The sequence below is a fragment of the Anabrus simplex genome, chromosome 1, assembly GCF_040414725.1.
Source record: "Anabrus simplex isolate iqAnaSimp1 chromosome 1, ASM4041472v1, whole genome shotgun sequence".
NCBI lineage: Eukaryota > Metazoa > Arthropoda > Insecta > Orthoptera > Tettigoniidae > Anabrus > Anabrus simplex.
This window is the reverse complement of record NC_090265.1, coordinates 1621750354-1621773195: the sequence shown is the minus strand read 5'-3', so window position 1 is coordinate 1621773195 and position 22842 is coordinate 1621750354. Positions and strand designations below refer to the sequence as shown.

General features: G+C 39.6%; 1 protein-coding gene across 1 annotated transcript in view; it reads left to right on the top strand.

Moving 5' to 3' along the window:
* Nucleotides 1-22842, top strand: part of RpL7 (ribosomal protein L7) — a 112806-nt gene that overhangs the window by 73798 nt on the left and 16166 nt on the right. Inside the window, exons 5-6 of the mRNA XM_067138280.2 lie at nucleotides 7991-8147; nucleotides 18332-18429. Coding sequence (XP_066994381.1) covers nucleotides 7991-8147; nucleotides 18332-18429 — 255 coding nt within the window. The remainder of the gene's footprint in view (nucleotides 1-7990; nucleotides 8148-18331; nucleotides 18430-22842) is intronic.

Sequence of the window (22842 nt, the reverse complement as noted above, 5' to 3'; positions counted from 1 at the left end):
CCTTTTAGGCAGTATTCACCATAGTGGAGCTAGGCTGGCAACAGGAGCTTTCCGTACTAGCCCCATTCTCAGCGTACTCGCTGAAGCGGGGGTTCCATCTTTACGGATAAGGAGGCAGCCGTTACTCCTCATGTACACGGCCAAAATTAGTTAAATGCCGCTACATGCAAGCTATCAATGCATATTTAGTACCCAGTACCACCAGAGGTACCAAGACCGGCTGAATGCCACACGGCCAGTCGAGTTTCGAGTTGATAACTTGTGTTGTGATTTAAATAGACACATCGGTAGTTGTCTTGAACTAACCCTTAGCGAGCTACCTCTGTGGTTAGTTCCGCGGCTGGATATGCGTCTACATCTACTCCGTACCCAAGGTGAATACCGATTCCTCCGTTTATTAGAGGTATTTCCAGGACTTCGTTCACCAATATCCGGCCGTGAGACATATCTTCACGGATGATTCTAAAATCGGAGAAAATGTTGGTTGCTCTTTCGTCGCTGATGGAGCGTGTATATTGCAGTGCTTTAAGCCATCTTAGAAGCTCAACAGTATGCACTGGGTGGCGAAAGACGCCACTTCCTTATGTGTGTGTGCCAACTCGTTAAGTTCTCTGCAGTCTATTGAAAGCTGTTTCTCGCAACATCCACTGGTGCAGCAGATTCATGACCTTCTAGCCAGGTTAAGTGATGCTGGCACCAGAGGTACTTTCGCGTGGCTTCCAAGCACATGGGGATTGCGGGAAACAAACTTGCGGATGGAAATGCAAATGAAGCTGTACTTTTACCTCCAAGATCTATCAGTGTACCTCCTAAAGGTATGTGTTCTCACCTACGACCTGGGAATCGGAGTGGCTAGCTATCCGAACTCTCAACAGATTGAGAGCAATTAAGAAGACAACTACCGTGTGGCGGTCTTCTTTCCGGCCTTTACAGAGAGAGGCCATAGTATTTTGTAGGCTGAGGATAGGTCATTTACGATCTACACACACTTATCTCATAAATAGGGAAGACCCCCAAGTGTGTTCTTATGGTGCCGACTTTGTCGTGGCCCACGTCCTCGCAGAGTGCGCTGATCTATCTGGCCCATGATGGAGCCTCGGCCTGCAGGAAACACTCTTTGTTTTATTTTGTATTTCATTTCCAAATTCCTTTGTTGAATAAATTATTTTATTTTCTATTTCTTTTCCAGTCATTTGTTCAGAGACGATGATTGCCTAGTTGTACTTCTTCTTAAAACAAAAATCACCACCACCACCACCTGAATTATTTTTTTCCGCCAGTGGGACTCAAACTGGCTAACCACATTGTCAGACCATAAAGACTTGTGGTTCCATCAGTTGTAGTTCATTTGGCAAGTTTCCCAGCTCCATGGCTAAATGGTTAGTCCAAAGGTCCCGGGTTCAATTTCTGGTCGGTTCGGATATTTTAACCTTCTTTGGTTAATTCGTAAGGAACAGTTAGAAATAGGAAAGGACTTCCACCTTATCAATACTTATTTATTGCACTTATTATGCTACAGTACCAGTTTACAGCCCGTATATTGGGTCATCTTCAGCTGAACAATACATTCACATATAGATCATGAATCTATGATGGAAATTACACTGTCTGGGGAATGCCATATCATCATATACAGTAGAAGTCCGTTATAGCGAGAATTCATAACGGCGAGAAATTTACTCGCTGTAGCGGATTGTCGTCATATCCTGATTTCTTGTAGAAATCCCCAATCACATTTAAATCAATACGAAATGTCAATCAGTTTGTTAAAAACTTGCGTTTTTGCAGATAATGTCCACAATACGGCTTACTTGTTTGTTGTTTTTCGAAATCTGGTACTACATGTAAGCATGTGTTTTATTTCATTCGGAAAAAATATATTACCGTATTTCTCCGAATCCAATACGACCCCTACTTTTTCCTTCAAAATTTTTTAATGAGACTTAAAAAGTGCTTTGTAAAATCATATGAATGTCTTTCTTTTAGTGTATGCATTTTTAGACTATTTGTAGACGTTGGCTTTAGTTATGCCGTATTTTTTGCGGCTGTACAATTATGCTTTATTTCAGCGGGTTTTATAACCATTAAATTAAAATTGGTGTCATAAGATCGAAGGGATCTCGCTGAAAATTTTCCGGCAAATACACATTCCACGCGTTTCTCACTACGACGATCCATCAGGAAAATATTCTTGCTTACTATAAAACTGTTACTTTCACTCAGCGTCAGATATAACTGGCTGTCTCTACACGCACGTCTTGCTTGCCGGATTCGGCCAACTTCAGCGGCTAGCGATGTATAGGTCTTAATCGTGGACTTTGAAAGTCAACGAACGAGTTTATTGCCCCGCGGTATGGTAATTCCGCCCTTGCATTTTTGTGCACATACCTCACAATTTCATCTTCGGCTTCTTTAAAGCGTCCTTGTTGCGGGCCACTGAATGCATTTTTTGTGCAGTACACATTTTTAAGCTATCTTTGTCTTCACGGTAACGCCAAAGATTGGCTTTAGTTAGGCATATGCCGTATTTTCTTGTGGCTGCACAATTATACATTTCCGAGTGTTTAATAGCCATTAACTTAAAATTGGCATCATAACATCGACGAGAACCCGTTGAAAATTTGCCAGCAATACCTGTTTCACGTATCTTTACAATACGACGATCCATCACGAAAATATTCCTGCTGTCTATAAAACTTAATTTTACTAAGCGCCAGGTACAGCAGACGCGATATAACTCTGGTACTGAGTAGCCGTGGCCTTTCTAAGAATTCGAAGGCTCGCATGTTTTGATGCCATTCTGCAAATTTAAGAAACGTTTTTGTAGAGGATAATATGTCATTCTCTCTTCATTATTTCCCGAGATCCAGTGACGTTACACACAGGCACTGTACAACCGGTCGTCGCGGCTAGCGATGTATGATAAAGAGGCGGTCGTTTATTGTCATCGAGTTTCGTTTGCGCGCGCGGCGCGGTGAAAAGAAACAGTGTGGTTACTGCGGTAATTGCCAGTGGTGTTCATTACTATCAGGCCGCGAATGTAAAACGACCCTTGATTTTTCACATAAGATTCTGAGGAAAAAAAGTAGTCTTGGATTCGGAGAAATACGGTATCACTCCAGAGGCTTCTGTGGCAAACATTTCAGTTTTCTTCTTCAAATGGCTTCACCTTACCTAACCGTATATGTACCCATCATGAAAACCTATTTGAAACACATGTAGAGAAATGATAACTTCCTCATTAAAAATTGACGTACCGGGCGAGTTGGCCGTGTGGTTAGGAGCGCGCAGCTGTGAGCTTGCATCGGGGAGATAGTGGGTTTGAATCCCACTGTCGGCAGCCCTGAAGATGGTTTTCCGTGGTTTCCCATTTTCACACCAGGCAAAGGCCACGGCCGCTTCCTTCCCACTCCTAAGCCTTTCCTATTCCATCGTTGCCATAAGACATGTCTGTGACAGTGCGACATAAAGCCAGTAGCAAAAATAAAATTCACCTTTTCAATACAATATATCATGTAAATGGTATTGTGTAAGTTTTGGGACTAGTTTCAGCCACTTAGTGGCCACCTTCAGCCCAAATAAAAATTAAACAGATTATGTGAAAACTAAAACATATGTATACCAGACAAAGACAATATTGTAGGAATATAAAAATATATACAAAAATTAAGGTTATGTTCTTGTTGTCACAATATGATGTGTTTTAAGTTAGGACCTCAGGTAAAGAATTAAATCTGGAATTGACAGCCAGTATTAGGAATGAATAAATGTACAGAAAAGAAATTAATAAGGAGAAAAATGATTTATGAGACACCTCTAATGTCTGATCTAGAACAAGCACTGACTTGCTGGAGGAAGCAGGCAGGCAAAGAGTGGATAGAGAACAAGCACTGGCTTGCTGTAGGAAATCAGGCAATGTAAACAAAGGAGTGGATAGTGTGGGGAGTGGTGGGGGGTAAGATGGAATGGGGGAGGGGCGAAGGAGAGAAAGGGTGTCTTAAGGTGGGGCTGAAGGATGAGGAAAGAAAGATTGCTGCTGAGAGGGGAATTTAAAGAGATTATAAAAGAAAGAATTATTTGTGTGTGAGGCATGATTACTGAAGATAAGTAATGTGTAGGAAGACAAACAGCTGACTGGCGTTCGGTGCGCGCACCGACGAATTTCATTGGTTGCGACATGCAAAGAGTGGCATGAAAGATACTTCTATCTTCATTTTCGAACCAATATTGAAACTTTCCATTCTCTTTCATTTTGCATTTTGTTTATGGTACAGCAGTCGTCGGATATTACTAATTGACTGCGACATCGCCTTCGAAGGCTGAGAGAACTCACTAGGCATCCGGGAGATAGTAGGTTCGAATCCCACTATCGGCAGCCCTGAAGATGGTTTTCCGTGGTTTCCCATTTTCACACCAGGCAAATGCTGGGGCTGTACCTTAATTAAGGCCACGGCTGTTTCCTTCCAACTCCTAGGCCTTTCCTATCCCATCGTCGCCATAAGACCTATCTGTGTCGGTGCGACATAAAGCCCCTAGCAGAAGGAGAACTCACTAGTGGACATAGTGAGGAACCGATACCGAAGGTAATTGATCGCATGCAACATAAACAACGGAAATAGTCGCGTGTGCTTAATCACTCGTAATAACAGATGGATCAACGATAGGGCTCTCGCTGTAAGCAACGGATAATACACAGTTTAACATAGGAATTTTGAAGGGACAGCAAAATATTGTCGTTATAACGGGATTCTCGTTATATGCGGTACTTCCTATAGCAGACTTCTACTGTATTGCACATGGTGGAAGAAATGATTTAAGTGATGAGTTAGTTATGGGCATTCAGACTTCGAACATAGTGAATGATCTCCAGGATACAGATAAATCCCTTTTCCTTTCATCAGTGAGAAACTACTTTTGTACTGCTTGTGACAACATCATAAAGTTTCCACTCATAGATGATGCATTAAAGCAGGCTCAAGTTGCTAGGTTAGACAAAATTGAAGATGCACAGTTTTCTTCCATTCCTTTCTTCTTGGAAAAGTTTGCCATCATGTTACGCGAGGAAGAGAATGAAACTACAGGTGAGGTGATGAATGAGCTTCAGAGGCAGTTCACAGCTCTTCAGGTAGATGACACTTCGGCTGCAAATCAAGATGCTGCAAGTGATTCCAGTTCGGCACAAATATCAAGAATTTGTGGAGCCAAATGGACTTGACCAAATTTCTAGAGCAATGCTCTCTATTCTCGCCATACCCCCTAGCAATGCAGAATGTGAACTTGTTTTTAGCCTTGTGAAGAAAAATAGAACAGAGTTCAGATCATGAATGTCCAATGAATCTCTGTAGTCTATTTCTAATTTGAAGTCCAGGAGTTCTGGTCCCTGTTATGACAAAACATTTTCCCAAGACTTTTTGCAGGAAGCTAAAAAGGTCACAACTATGACTAAAGTTGCACTAGCCTGTGATTTGCAGTGTGTGTGATATGTCTTGCCTGTGTTATGTTAAAGAAAGTTTTACTTTGTAAGGCCTTTTCAATTATTGCATATCTGCTTAATTTATCAAGGAAGTCTTGTCATGAATGCTCCTAACTAATATTCACCATGCCTGCTGCTGTTTAACATGGATTTCTTCTTGTTATGTTCATCTACAAATCATTGGCCTATGATATAAGTAGATATGATTTCATTTAAGTATCCTGTTTAAAGCATGAATTATTGTATTTTGTAGCCCAGAAGTTTTATTATTTCGGCAAGTCGGGGTATGGCATAAAATCTAAAGGATAATTTAATAAAACCACCTATTCAGTAGGTGAATAAGTCATTTTATTAACTTATCCTTGAGATAATAGGTGAATAAGTCGTTTTATTAACTTTTCCTTGTGATAATAGGTGAATAGGTGGTTTTATTAAATTATCCTTGAGATTTTATGCCTGACCTCATCTTCAATAGGGAACAATAATGAGGGTTGTTACTTGTGTGCCGGGGTATGTCGAAAATTGTTAGATTTTTTGTCGCGCATGAGTTTTACTGATAGCCCTTTTCAAAAGTTGTATGACTTTGGGCATTTTCTGTATTTAACATCTGTTTCTTCAACACTTGCTATATGTACAGAACACGACCTAATAGGTTGAAGATTAATTTTGATTATAATGCAGTTGTGAAAATACAAAATACAGTATTCATTAATCTAATAGTTACTTTGGTTTAGTGGAAAGCCAGTAGGAAAATATCACACATTTGCATACAAAATGATTGGATTTATATCATTAGACAAGCAAAGAAAAGTCCTCTAGATTTCAGGTCTTTGAAATGAGATTGTCAGATTTCTTATCTGCTGTTAGCTGGGGGAATTCAGTAATGAACTGAAAGAAAACAGTTGATAGTTACGACTTCAACTTGCTGAGTATATAATGGTTACATTATGAAAGAGAATGTCCTCTTACCCTAATGTTTAAGCAGTGTCTGTCTGAACTCTGATGTGCAATTTGACAAAGTTGACTTGAGGAATAAGTCGCCCGGCCATTCCACGATACACTTTTGTAACATTCAACAGGGCCCTCTTTATACCAAACATTGACCAGTAATGAAAGCAAAGAAAAAGGACATAGAGGATTTACTGCCATACTTTCCACCTGTTGCATCCGGGAGATAGTAGGTTCGAATCCCACTATCGGCAGCCCTGAAAATGGTTTTCCGTTGTTTCCCATTTTCATACCAGGCAAATGCTGGGGCTGTACCTTAAATAAGGCCACGGCCGCTTCCTTCCAACTCCTAGGCCTATCCTATCCCATCGTCACCATAAGACCTATCTGTGTCGGCGCGACGTATAGCCCCTAGCATTCTACCTGAACATCACCATTTCTTCCTTCGCTTCTCAAGAGCAAGGGAACAAAAGGGAACACTTTTTTTAAAAATATCTGAATTGTACGAAATAAGTTTGTTTGGAAATATTTGTTAGAAGCAGAGATATGGAATAAAATTATATTTTCATGAAAGCTGTTTTCTTTATGGTTTCCTTAAGAAAACGAAAAATAGAAAAAACACTAGTATGATACATTCAGAGCACAAAAGAATAAAGTCCATTATTTTTCCACTCAAAGTACTTATTCTTTGTGGTTATTTTCAGTAGTGTGCATCATGTTTAGTACGATGTCACAGAAATACATACAACTGACTTCAAAGAAAGAAGTTGAAGTCATCAGCATCTACGATAAAGAGAAACTTGGTGTTCGGGATATGGCTATGTGGTTTGCTACCGGAAAAGCACAAATTAGTGACATATTAAGAAACAATAGTGACATCCTTAAATCGCGGCCTGGGAATGAAAATATTTCTGATAAACGCTTGTTTTTCAATACACTGGGCTTGGAAGTTGACATTTGAAAGGTTTTATCATGTCTGTGAGTGGACCTCTTATCCATGTTAAGCACTTGAAATTACTTAACGATTTATAGTATCGTGAGTTTGTCCTGGTTGCTGAATCTAGTGTACTAGTATGATTGTATACATTTGGTTGATTTTTTTAATTGATCTCCATCTGTCAATGCTGTTATATGTGTTAAATAGATCACTTTTCACCACAGCAGGAAGTACTCCCCTGTCATACTAAGTATGAGTCCAGTTTGTCAGTCTTTGGTGATACAGTTCTTAATGTTACTAGCCCCTGAATGAACTACACACATTTCTTTTTGAATTTGCCATGTTTTAGCATTTGTAATACTAAACAGTTCTCTAAAATCCATCTTGTTCTGTTGGTAATGAAAGACTCTTGTGGTGAGTGTACTCAGTTCACTGCTTGCTCCACTCTTCTCTACACACTGCAATAAACTGCCTTTCCCAAATGCAGTTGTGTTGAATAATACAGCATTTTTGGAATTTGTGTTGTAATTGTTTTGGTGATTTTTTAAGGTTATAAAGTGGATTATAAAGTTCTAGTTTGGTAGATTTGATTTCATATTTACATACTGTCACTGAATTATTATTTATTTCAGGCAACAATCAACATGCTAAGGATATGTGAGCCTTACATCACTTGGGGCTATCCTAATCTCAAGAGTGTGAGGGAACTAATCTACAAGAGGGGATTTGCAAAAATCAATATGCAGCGTGTTCCCATTACTTCTAATGAAATAATTGAGTCTAAACTTGGTGAGTTTTATCTTGATTATTACCTTGTTGGGATTGGCATGTATAGTAAAACCTCATTAGTTCGAAGTCGTTGGGACTAAAAAAATCGGACTTCGAATTACGTGATTTCGAATTATGCACAGATTCGTAATTCAGGAGTGTCAACCCTTGCCGCGTTACAGAATATTCTAAGGCCCGTTACTGCATGCAGTTAACCTTGATTCACAGTTCAAATCTTTCAAATGCCATGGAGAAAAAAAAATTTCCAAAATGCATCCGGAAGGTGTATTTCAATTATTCAAATAATGCACTTGGATAACTGACAAACATAACCTCTCACAACGAAAGAAGGGGGAAAAGCATGATTCAAAGACAAGAAGAAATCTATGCTGGCTCCCATGTGCAAGTGCTTTATTAATTGGATTACTGTACTGTGTGCATTTTAGATGCCCTGTACTTGCACAGAAAGTACCCTATGCTCTTAAAACATCGTGGTTAATGAAACTTTCCTATGACGAGGGGAAAAGTGTCTCACTTCCTTCTGCATGACAACACAATAAAGTCGTTCTATCCTTGTACGATTTCCCGCCACGGCACTTCTCTCGTGCTTCACAAATGTAAATACTTGCTGCCCATTAATGCATGCAATCACCTTGAGTCACAGTTTAAACCTTTCAAATGCCATGAAAAAATTATTTCCGAAATGTATCCAACAAGGTGCATTTACAATGGATAAATCACTGACAAACATAACCTCACGCAACGAAAGAAAGAATCACACGATTCAAAGACGAGGGGAAGTTATGCTGGTTCCCCAGTGCAAATGCATTATTTTTTGGATTACTCTACCGTTTAAATTTTTAGATGCCTTGTACATGCAAGGAAAGTGCCCGATGCCCCTAAAACCATGTGACTTATCAAACATTCCTATGACGAGGGGAGGAATTCTCTCGCTTCCGTGTGCATTGCAACAGAGTACAATGGCCCCCACCTCTGTATGATTTCCCGGCTCGCAATTTCTCCTTTAAAACCACAAGACCGTTTGGCTCGGCATTAAAAGAAAACAATGCAGTTTCATCGGCAATGACAATATTGTTCGGTGCCTATGTATTGATTATATGAGCCACTTTTTTGTCAACTATCGGCATCACCAGTGTTCATGGATTCTGTTTCTCCACACACTGCCTGCTGCATGATATTACGGCGTTCCTTAAAACGTTGAATACAAAATAATTCCGATTTCACTCGAACTTAGCAATTGTGAAGCGCACTGTAGACCCACCGAAGGGTGTGAAAGTGCAGAAACTACCCCTGCACACAACGCTGCACGTTCCAGAAGAACCGTTCCTTCATGAATTTTGAATTTAAATCGCTCCGTAATTTTCGTGATGGATCGTCGTATTGTAAAGATACGTGGAACAGGTATTGCTGGCAACCCGTTGAAAGGCTAAATAAAAGTGAAAGTATCGATCAGGTGGATTCTGGTTCCTTCAATTAATTGGATCATATAGTCGATACGGATATGAAGTGGATAGTATGTAACATCTCGCTGAGTGTCGCGTATTGTCTCTACTGTATTTGATTCAACTTAGCACACTGTAGGCACACCGAAGTGAGTGTAAGTGCGGAAAGCTACGCCTCCACGTTCCGGAACACGAGTTTGATCATGACATGGATAAATTTTGAATTTAAATTACTCTGTAACATACTATTGTTTTAAAATGTAAAGGCAGTTTGGAATTAAGTCTGAATTTCGGTAATGTGGCCAACATTGTACTTCGAATTACGAAATGTCCGTATTTTGAATTAAACAATTTAAATAAGATGCAAAACCGTATCTCATGTTTCCGGGAACAAGAGCTTCTTCGAATTAGGTGGGATTTTGAATTAACACTAGAACAGCCGCCGCGGTCAATTTGACCGATGGGGAACTTTAATACTTTGCCGTGTCCATGATTTTTATTCCTGTGACCGGGGGTTTACGAAATGCTCATGTGGTGAGCTGTTCTTCTCGTTAACGTTTAATTTAGACTGAAAACTTCAAGCAGTGGTGTAAAAATCATCAACCTACCTAGAACGGCTGGAGCGGTCAAACTGACTGCGAATATTTTATAGATTGATGGATTCGTGTTTGAGCTACGATATTGTTATAGAATATTACAGATTTATACACAGTAATGGAGCACTGCACTTTGTTAGAACTGTACAAATAAACAAGTCGGTTACGACAGTGGTCTTGATCCTGCTCAAGATAAACACCGAGATGTCAACTATTACGATTCAGTAGTAATAATTACGAATTACCCATCATAATTATGCCTTTACGAATCACACACCTCACATTACGATTCTCTGTTGATTTTAAAATCTAAGTGTCTGAAGTGTTCAAAAGGATGCGCAAGGAATGCCATTACAGCTTGAATTCCCAGAATATTTTCGGATTTCTCAGTAAATATTTGTACCCCTTTCCCTTGTTTGAGAACATTTATAGTTTTCACACGCCGAACGCAGTGTGTGCTTTCAGTACCGGAAATATAGGCACCTGTGAAGTGGTATATCTTGCAGAACTGTTATCTTTGTTCATCACATGATCAGACTTCCATGCAAGTATGAGAGGTTTTTGCCTTTGTTTTGGCGGCAAAGTGGTGACAAACTCTATTTAATTGTGAGTACTGTGTGCGTGACTGTTGAAGAAGTATTTATTGCGATTTTGGTTGCCAAATTTACATATGTTGCTTTTCTAGGATATATGCTAATCGTGTGTTACGAAATGCGAAAGGTTTGAAATAATGAAGCGATTTCTATTGCAGGAAAATACGTGTGATTACGTTACCATGACTAGTGACATTAGTAATAAATGAAAAATTTAGGGAGGAATACTCGAAAGAATGGCCCTGTTTACTGCGTTCCTCAAAATCTCATTCACACGTGTTTTTTTTTAGTGTGTGTAGCCATGATTTTTTAGATGCACATGATGAGGAAAAACAAGACAATTCGGTGCTAATATGAACTCCGAACTGTTAAAAGCATGTCACCAGTGTACGTTTACCAAACAGGAACAACAAGCTGCTAAGGGAGCAACTACAGCACTCAACAAAAGAAATGATCCTTCAACCTCCTCTTAGCTATCTACTGCAGATCACCTCTTACTTTAGCAGGTTAGAATCGTACACTCTTTATATGCCTGTCATTGAATATGTTACATCTGGTTGAATTGTATGTTAATTGATTTTCAAATAAATGTTAGTTAGATCTCAGGGAGGGGGGGGTCTACGACAGCCCCCCCCCCCCCCCCTGGTGGCCTAACAGTTGCATTACGAATTGCCTTCCTCAAAAGTTCGCATCTCTGTAAACACATCCAACCCATTTTTTTCGCGAACTGGTGGTTGTGTACTGGGAGTAGTATGTCTCGCCGTTCACGTGGGCTCAGTGAGCAGGCGATACTCCGTAGACTGCAAAATATTACAGAAAATGAGTCGGGTTCTGAAGAATCCGATGATTCAGCAGACAGTGATGAACTGGAATACATTCCACGTACAGTTCAGTCATTCCGAGAGTGAAACTGCAGATAGTGATGATGTCGTGGAGTGTGATACTGAAATTTATGCACCCCAAAATACAGGAAAATCAGGTTAGAAAAATCATTATGTAATATAACGTGATTTATTGTTAGTGCACTTATGTGATTATTTTGTTCTAGTTGTAGGGTTTCACATACGGCTTTCGTTGTTCTGTTAGTTATAGAACCTTATTTTCATATGAGGGAATTGTCAAGTTGTTAAATAGTTATTTCCCTTTTTCCAGTTGAAAGTGCACTTCAGCAGTTGTCAGCTCTTCCTGAAGCTAATAGTACACTCCCTGCAAACTTACCGGGCGAGTTGGCCGTGCGCGTAGAGGCGCGCGGCTGTGAGCTTGCATCCGGGAGATAGTAGGTTCGAATCCCACTATCGGCAGCCTTGAAAATGGTTTTCCGTGGTTTCCCATTTTCACACCAGGCAAATGCTGGGTCTGTACCTTAAGGCCATGGCCGCTTCCTTCCAATTCCTAGGCCTTTCCAATCGTCGCCATAAGACGTATCTGTGTCGGTGCGACGTAAAACCCCTAGCAAAAAAAAAAAAACTCCCTGCAAACAATTTCAACAGTCAGTTTGCTCGTGATGGTTTACCATGTGATGTTATTAAAGTTGGTGCTTCTTCAACATCAAAACGTACTGAGCAGAACATCTTACGTGAAGCTAGTGGTCCTACTGCATTTGCTAAACGCAGTGTGTGTGATAATGTAGCGAGTGCTTTTCGGCTATTGATTGATGAATCAATTCTTCGTCATATAAAAAAATGTACTGAAGCAGAGGCTAGGAGGAGACTTCAAGAGATATCTGGACCATTTCACTGAAAGAGTTGGATGCATTTATTGCATTACTTCACGCTTGTGAATGGTCTGAAGGGAAAATCTGTCGGCTTTCTTTGGTCGAAAGACTGGGGCCCAGCTTTCTTTAGTGAGACAGTGTCACGGCAGAAGTTCAAAAGTATTATGCGTTACCTGCGGTTCGACATGAAATCTACAAGGTCAGAGCGTCTGCAGAACGATAAGCTTGCGCTTATGTCAGAGGTCTGGAATAAGTTCATAGATAGTCAACTATTCTACAAGCCAGATGCAAACATGTGCATTGATGAACAACTATTTCCTACTAAAAGCAGATGTAGATTCACCCAATTCGTGGCAAACAAACCTGACAAGTTTGGCATTAAATTCTGGGTCAACGTGGATGTAAATTCAAAATATATCTTGAATGCGTTTCCTTACCTCGGAAAGGACGAATTACGACCAGTTGGCCAGACATTATCTGAGAATGTAGTTCTACATCTTGTTGCTCCATTCATGGACAAGGGAAGAAATGTAACAACTGACAGTTTTTTTTACATCGGTGAGTCTTGCGGAAAAACTGAGATAGAACAAGTATTGTGGGTAGAGTGAATAAATCACGGTGAGAAGTTCCTGAGGCAGTGCGAAATTTGAATGCAGATTTATATATCACCTTAGTGTTGAAGCGTGGTGACACTACACTCACTGTGTATCAAGGAAAGAAACTAAAGAATGTTATCATTTTGAGTACGGTGCATCCAAATGTAAGTGTAGACAGCAGTCACAAAAAGAAGTTGCCTGAAACAAATAAGAATTACAAGGCGACAAAATACGGAGTGGACTAGTAGATCAAATGGCGCGCTTTTTCACAACGAAAGCACCATCCCGATATTGGCCGGTTCAGGTTTTCTGCAATTCTATTAAGATATGCCGTATAATCTTCCCTAACACTAAATTTCAACAGCGGTCATATTGACCGCCACGGCCGTTTTAGGACTGCCAGAGTGTCGGCCGTTCTAGTGTTAACCGATTTCAAATTATCAAGGTTCTACTGTAGCGTAGTGCATATTTTTCTGAGCAAAATATTTTTTAAAAATTTTAATGATGAGATATGCCGAACATAGCTGAACAGACAAATGATGCCCAGTAAGAAATCACAAAACCCATTTTAGTAAGATGAAACGAAGGAGTCCAAAAACTGGGTCAGAACAATGGACGAAATAAAACTTCTTATGGCCATACTGTTGCTGCAGGGGATTGTACAGAAACCTAAATTAGGACACTATATTTCTCGCAATAAATTGTTCACGACGCCTATTTTCTAGGAGCTGATAACACACAAGAGATTTTTTTCTCACTGGGCTGAGTGGCCCAGGCGGTTGAGGCACTGGTCTGCCTTCTGACCCCTACTTGGCAGGTTCGATTCCGGCTCACACCGGTCATATTTGAAGGGGCTGAAATACATCAGCCTCTTGTCAGTAGATTTACTGGCATGCAAAAGAACTCCTGCGGGACTAAATTTTGGCACCCCAGCGTTTCTTAAAGTTAGTGGGATATAAAGCCAGTAACATTATTATTATTATTATTATTATTATTAATATTATTATTATTATTATTATTATTATTATTGTGATTATTATTAGATTTTCCTCCACAGCATTTTACATATCTCTGAATGTGAGGTGAATGTTGGAAAAATTCTAATGGACAAATTCCTCCCAAAATGTACAAGATAAATCCAGTTTTGTTCATCTGTTGGCAAAATGTTTGGAAGCGGATACCCCTGATGGCAAAGTTTCAATTGATGTGAACGATTCATACATACCAAGAAAACTATCGCGTTTAGGAATGGAGTCATACAAATTATGCGAAGCCGAGACAGTTTATATAACATGATCTGTTTCCGTGTGTATCTTAATGAACAGCTGTGAAGGGCATAAACACGGTGCAGACTGTAAATATTGAAAATACAACCTGTGACAATAAAGTTCGGTGAATAGTCCTGTAATATCAACACATATGAACAATACATGACATGGCATGACAGTGACCTTACTGTCCTTCGAAATAGTCCCCTCCCATAACTATGCACTGCCGAGATCGGCGATACATGTCCTGGAAACTTTGCAAGGAGACTTCCTTTGGGATGGTGTTCAAAAGCCTCGTCACATTTTGTTGTATGTCAGGAATATCATCAAATCTCTTTCCTTTAAAAGCAAGTTTGAGTCGTGGGAATAGGAAGAATTCTGGCGGATTCAGGTCTGGCATGTATGGGGGATGTTCAAGTTGCACCACCCCCTTTTTTGCCATGAACTCTTTGACCTGAGACATCAGGTTTCATCCTCGGTTCAAGAAATTTGGTTGTGCATCCACCGTTTCGACAAAATCCTGTGAAGCCTATAAACGTGCCTGCTTCTGATCGTCAGTCAAGTGATGTGGCACAAGACGAGAACACGTTTTCTTCTTCCCTTACTTCTGGGTAACGATTTGCCGCATGGATTCATGGTTTATCTGCAGTTCATCCGCTATCGTGCACACAGTTAATTGCCGATCATTGGTGACTAATGTCCTCACTTTCCCCATGTTTTCGTCACTGACGGCAGTCGCCGATCTTCTGCTAACGGGGTTGTCAGAAACACTTTCCCGGCCTCCTAGAAAACAGGCGAACCACTCGTACACACACTTCAGGGACAGTGCTTGATCTTCATAAACATGTACCAGCATCGCATAAGTTTCTTTCGGTGTCTTGCCATGCTTAAAACAAAACTGTACATTGATCTCTTGGTCGTTCATGTTCCTGTTCGCAGTTGAGAACCAACGCACTAAACACGCACTGTGTCAAACAGGTCTTACACGGCACACACGATGCTTAACTGAACAACGTTGGGAGCAGGTGATCAAAACCTGCTACGCAGGTGCAGCGTTCTGTGTAGCCATGGTTGCTGGATCGACCGTTCTGACTTCATTCAGGTTGTATTACCTGTAGAGTAATATAGTCCACGTGTGTCACATATGAATTGTAGGTATACAGTAAAACCTCGTTAATTGGAAGTCGTTGGGGCGCAAAAATCGGACTTCGAATTACATGATTTCGAATTAACGTACTTTGGAAATGCCAATCCTTGGGACGTCACAATATATTCTAAGACCAGTTACTGCATGCATTTACAGTATTCAAATAATGCACTTGGATAACTCACTAGCAAACATAACCTCGCGTAATGAAATCGAAAGAAAACATTATTCAAAGATGAGGAGAAATCTATGCTGGCTCCCCTATGCAAGTTCTTTATTCATTGGATAACTGTACTGTATGCATTTTAGATACCTTGTGCTTGCACGGAATGTACCTGATGTCCTTAAAACATTTCGGCTTATTGAACTTTCCTATGACGAGGGGAGAAAGTCTCTCGCTTCCATCCACATTACAGCAGTACAGTGACTGTACTTGTACAGTTTCCCGCCATGGCACTTCTAAGACCCATTAATGCATGCAATCATCTTGCTTCTCAGTTTAAACTTTTCAAATGCCATGGAAAGTACTATTTCAGAAATTTATCCAACAAGGTGCCTTTACATTATTCAAATAATGCACTCGTATAAAACAATGACAAACATAACCTCGCACAGCGAAAGGAAGAAAAACACAATTCAAAGACGAGGAAAAATTATTCTGGCTCCCCTGTGCAAATGCTTTATCGTTTAGATTACTGTACTGACTGCATTTCTACTGGCATGGAAGGTGCCCGACGCCCTTAAAACATTATGGCTTTTCGAACTTTTCTATGACGGGAAGGAAGTCTCTCGCTTCCGTGTGCAGTGTGCACTGCATAGCAATACAGTACATTTCCCGGGTGGCCATTCTCTCCTTGAAAACTATAAGTCCGTTTGGCCTCAGCATTTAAAAATGGAACAATCAAACAATGCAGTTTCATCGGCATTGACAATATTGTTTGGTGCGTACAAATTGATTGTAGGCTATAAGCCACGCTTTATCGCCAACTGTCGGCATCGCCAGTATTCGCAGATCCCACCTCTCCGCACACTGCCTGCTACGTGATACTGTGAATTGTGATTACAAAATAATTACGATTCCGCTCGTACATAGCAGATATGAAGCACACGGTAGACATGCCAAAGTAGGTGAAAGTGTGCAAAGTTACTCCTTCTCGTTCCGGAAAACGCGTTCTTTAATGACGCGGAGAAATTTTGAATTTTAATTACTCTGTAAAATACTTTTTTTTTTTTTTTCTTCAAAATGTTGAGGCAGTTTCGAATTAAAAGTCTGAATTTCAGTAACGGGACCAACATTGTTCTTCGAATTAAACCATTTAAATAACATGCAAAACCGTACCTCATGTTTCCTGGAACAAGAGCTGCTTCGAATTATCAAGGTTCTTCTATATAAACTTGATTCCTCAAAAGGGCTAACCAACATAACCGAAAATTTTGTGAGTATTATAATTTATTCCATTGTATATCTTTTATGTACATGTATACTTTGTAAAGCTACAATTTACATATACAGAAACGTTTATTTCCAGGCAGAGGTTTAGCAAACTGCGTAAAATATTCAGGTAAAAGTTACTGTATAGACGAAAACCAGAGCTTTGCTATTAGGAAAAAGCAACCTCGATATCATAGTATGAAAGCACTTAGGACGTTCTTGCACAAAGTATTGAAAAATTAAAATAATAGGTTTTTTCAACAATTATATTCAAGCAAATATTTCTCTAATAATAATAATAATAATAATAATCGTATGGCCTCAGCTACCGTTTGCAGACATTTCGATTTGACGCCATCTGGCTGTCTGCTCGTCAATTTCGACGTTCCGGCTTACTCTGTCTGCCATCTAGCGGACCTAGAGTAAACCGGATCTCTCTTGGGCGTCTATGGCTGAGATTTAATTAATTTTGTCGGGTAAATACCAAATGTATCACCAGAGATCTTTTACATGCCGACATCGTACGACATGGAGTGTCGAATGGACTTTTTTCCGCCCTTCAAAAATCCGACTACCTCTGCCGGGTTTGAACCCGCTATCTTGGGATCCGGAGGCCGACACTCTACCACGGATCCACAGAGGCAGCTAATATTTCTCTTAGGGCCCTTCAGTCGTTCATTTTAGTCCAAGATTGTTTTTAATCAAGTAATTAAATATTTTCTTTGATCAGGGAAAGCGCTCTCCACCTGGGAGTGAGCTGGTGTGTACCGAGCTCCCCGCTTAAGGGGTTAAAATAGAATTTGTAAAATTTTCTACACTAGTAGGTATTTCACCTCAAAGAAATAGACTTGCCATGTCATTCATCATTGCTTTCTTCCGAAATTATCTGCAGTGAATCACTCCCATTCTCTTCCTTCTCCCAGTTGCAGTTATCTTCAGTTCCGTAGTTTGTTGGAAATGCCAGTTTTCTTGAAACTCTTCACAATGTCTTTTGAAATCCGTCCCCATGCACGAACAATCCACTTGCATATTAATTCTAGTGAAGGCCCCTTGATCTTCCCCTGTAGGCGTTAGAGTATGGGAACCTTCGCCATCCATTCAGAATATACCTGCCGCACATTGTCTTTGAATGGCTTGTTGGCACTTTCATCGAGGCTGCAAGGCTGATGTCAAGCCACCAGGAATTATTGAAGCATCATAAGTCTGTGGTTCACAACAGATGGAAACCGTAGATAAATCAAGGTGCGAGGAAAAATTTGTTTTGAGAGATATACCCATTCTGGTTCTGATTCCGTTCAAAATGCAGTTGATATGCTTTCACTATTGAAGGGAGAATTCCAAAATCTTGAAATCTAATTATTCTTTCTGTATAGCTTGTATATTTTTTATGTTCCAGGTAAACTTGGCATAATTTGCACGGAAGACTTGATACATGAAATCTTCACTGTTGGGAACAAATTCAAGTATGCTTCCAACTTTTTGTGGCCCTTCAAGGTAAAGTAAATTGCATAGATTTTAATGACAAATATTTACCTATATACATTTATTAAAATAGACCTTTCATAATAGATATAGAGTGAAACTTCGTGACATTTTTTAGACACCTTAGCAAAATGACATATGGAAAATTTGTGAAAGTCTACACCTTACTAAAAGAATTTTAATCAGCACAGGAAAATAATTTATTCTATAAAGTGCCTTCCATCAACTTAGCCTGTTTTTCTTAGTTGCTGCCATACCATAAGCAGAGTCTTGATCTCCTTAGGAATATTATAACACATGAGAAAGTGTTTTGTAACTGTCTTTTGGGCATTGGTGGTATCATTAAAATCTACGGAAATGTGTGCAAGCTCTTCATCACTATCATTCTTAGCCAAATTTGGCAGAATGTTTTGAACTGCCTCTGAGACATAGTTTCGGCAATTACATTCTCATAAATGTACATTTTCAATGTATGCTATATATATGTTCCTCCATTCCTTGTCATCAATGGAGTCACTGAAAGCAACTTTAAAAAAGCGTTTAAGTTTATGCAAGTTTCAAAAAATATCACGAGACTGTGATTCAATGCATTGTCTCACATGATAGCAAACTTTGATTGAAACACTCAGATGTTGTTATTATGTATAAAAACTCAGGTGATAAATTTGACATTCAAAACACAAGGTGAAAAAGTCTTTAAATGCTTGTTAAACACACATCTTAGTTTAGTGTTGGTTTTTTTCTTTTTTTTTCCTTGGAGGAGCGATGGCTAATGCAGCCTTCCATCTTGTGAAGTAATTGGGGACACAGTAGATTTTATCAACAAGAAGATTACGGGGAAGCTCTTTTATTAATAGTAAAACAGCAATCAGCTTCAGGGATCCTGAACTAACTGAATTCAAGAGGCATTTTTGTAAATTTAAAACAGCATTCACCTTGGATGGAGCAAAGAGAACAGCTAGTAATATTCAGAACAGTGACAAAGGAAAGTTATTTTTTCAAAAAAACTTTATTAGAAGACAAGCGAAATATTTTAGTGATAAAAGTGCTGGAAACATTTTTTACATCATCATTCCAAATGAATAGATAACATTTTTTTAAAAATAGGCTATCATAAGCAGATCCATTTCCTTCTCATTTCACCACCCCATTCAACCATCCACATTGATTTTAATTATTTCAAATTTTAAATTTACGTACATTTTAAGAAAAACAAGAAACCTGTTTGAGATGTTCTTGTCTAAGCAATGTAATACAGCTGAAGATGTTCCAAAGTGGAATGAAACATGTACTGTCTGTGATTGATTTGCTCAATGCAAATATAAGTATCAAATAGGTGGAAATTTTTACTGTTATTGTTTCTTTGTTTCTGTGTATCCGTTACAGTGTAGTACTATTAGGTTGGAGTATTAGGATATAAAAGTAAGTTGCAGGTCAACGGTTGAGAGGAATATACACTGTACCTGCTGTCTCTTGTAGCCCCTAACCATTATCATCATCGTCCCACTCCAGTCGCCCAGGTGTGGTTATCAAGCCTCCTCCACTCCTTTCTGTCCTTCCACTTTTCCTGCTCCGTTACTTCCGCCACATCCAATCCAGCTTCTCTAATGTCCTTCCAAATCTGATCCATCGCCCTTCTCGGTCTTCCAACTGGTCTCTTTCCCTTAACTTATCTTTCAAATTCCCTTCTTGCTACCTGTCCCTTACCCACTCTTTTTACATGTCCGAACCATCTCTTGCTTTCTGTATTAACGGTTCTATATTTAGCTCTTCTATCATTTTAATATTTTAAATTCTATCTCTTGTCTTTTTAACAGATGTTCTTAAAAATTTTATTTCTGCTGCTTGGATCTTACTATCTTGTTTTTTATTAGTTACCAGCGTTTCTAGTTTGTATGTTACAATTGGTATGAAATATTGTTTTTATACAGGGTGTCCGAGAAGTCCCCGTACCCCTATTTTCATATGTGTGCTGCCATCACTCCATTGAAATCCATTCGCAAAAGAGCAGCTGAACTTCCAAGTACCACAGACAACAATGCATGACCACATTAAAAGAGATTTGAAAATGAGAGGATTTAGGCTGTTGCATGTGAATGAATTATCTGACAATGACATGGAGCAACGAGTTGCAGCCTGCCGTGCTCTGTTGGCACAATTCCCAACTACTGTGTCTCGCTCAAGAGTGTTATTTTTTTTATGAATGTGCGATATATCGCAGTTCACATAGGAGGACTGTGGTTTTCTGGTCTAAGGAAAATCCTCATTGTGTGCAAGTGTTGGGAAGGAACCCCCTCATGTTATGGTATGGGCCGGGATATCATCACGTCACTTGTGGGGACCGTATATTTTTGATGGGTGTGTGAATGGAAAATCTTATTTGCATATGTTACAATCTTGGTTAATGCGTAGCTTCAAGACAAGGGAATCATGGGTCATGTGTGGTTACAGCAGGATGGGGCTCCAGCACATTTTACTATTCAGGTGCGAGAGTTCCTTGATGAACAATTTCAAGTCCGCTGGATTGGCCTTGGCTCGCCAACATCTCCAGCCCCGTTGAAATGGCCACCACGGAGCCCGGACCTTACCACGCCAGACATTCATTATGGGGAATAATCATGTCCCATGTGGCTCAACATCGGTACACTACTAATGAAGAATTGCGCCAAAGTGTGGAGGAAGCCTTTCGTTCCATAACTCCTGAGATGCTCCGCAAGATGTCAATGAGGACTTGGAGACGGATAGACTAAGGCACGATGGTGCACATACAGATTCCCTGGGTTAAAGTTTTTATATGTAAGTACTCCACTATAATATGAAACATATGAAACTAGGGGTACGGGGACTTCTTGGACACCATGTAATGTTAATTTAGTTCTCTTGGGTACTTTGTCATCCCAGAAAAGCACTTTGACTTGATGATAAAATGTTGTACCTTTATTTAGTCTGTTATTAATTTCAGGGTTGATTTCATTACTTCCATTAAAAATGCTACCCAGATATGTAAACTGTTCTACAATCTCTAACCATTCTCCGTCTATGTTCACTTGGCTTCTCTTTTTCTCTTTTCCACAGTGCGTGACTACAGTTTTCTTTTTACTAATTGCCATTCCTAATGTCCAGTCTCCATTGTACAGTGGAAGTCCGCTATAGCGAGTACGGTATAAAACGAGAACCCCGTTATAGCGGTAGTTTTTGTGCGTCCCTTCAAAATTCCTTTATTAAACTGTGTAATATCCTTCGGTAGCAGTGAGAGCCCTATCATTGGCACATCCGTTATTACGAGCGATTAAGCGTGCACGAATTAGTCTGTTACCGATATTTATGCACCCAGTCATTATACTGCATGTGATCGATCATCTTCGCTATCGTTTTCTCGCTATGTCCACTAGCGAACTCTCTCGACGACATTCAAAGGCAATGTCGGAGTCGACTGCTGTTCCGTAAAAAAAATGAAAGAGAGAGGTTTTTGTAATAAATGCGTAAATGTGTCCGATAACAGTTGTTAACTCGTTAAACATAAGGCTGGATAAACGATCGCTTAATTTTAATGCTAAATACTGCAATTAAATAAGAATGGTATACACCAAGATATGGCAGAGTGCGTCATTGATTTATTACAGAGGTTAGTTTATATTTTCTCGCGTCCGTTGAATTATGGAAAGGCTATTATGTAAATTTATAGCGGGAAGCTTCCAATTTCTCTACTGGCGCTTGAAGTATGTTTTCATCATACGTGTAGTACAGTTAAGTTGGGCTTGGTGACGCTGTTTGAATAAGAAAACTCAAACTTTTGCCACAAAATGCGATCAATGATCTTCGGTGCGGTATAGTTTTCTCGCTTTGTGCATTTGCAAGCTGTCTCGTCAACATTCGAAGGCGATGTTGGAGTTGATTAGCAATATCCGTCGAGTGCTGTTTTCTAAAGAAATTTCTAAATGAAAGAGGATAACACGTTTTCGTAATAAATGCACAAATAACGTGCCGTATAACAGTTAACTCGTTAAAAATAAAGGCTGAAGTAAACGATCTCTTAATTTTAATAGTATAAACTGAAATTAAGTGAGAATGTCATACACCTGAAGATATGGCAGAGTACATCACTGATTCCAGAGGATAGTTTATATTTTCTCATGTCTAGTTAAATTTCGGAAAGACTATTCTCATATAAATTTTTGGCGAGGGGGTTATCATTTCTCTACGTGCATTTGAAATATGTTTTCATGACACATATACGGTTAAGTTATTTGATACCGTTCGAAGAAGAAAACAAATGTTTCCCGCAGAAGCCTGTGGAGTGATACCGTATTTCTCCGAATCCAAGATGTTTTTTTCTCAGAATCTCATGTTAAAAATCAAGGGTCGTTTTGCCTTCACGGCCTGACAGTAATGAACAACACTGGCAAATACCACAGTAACCACGCT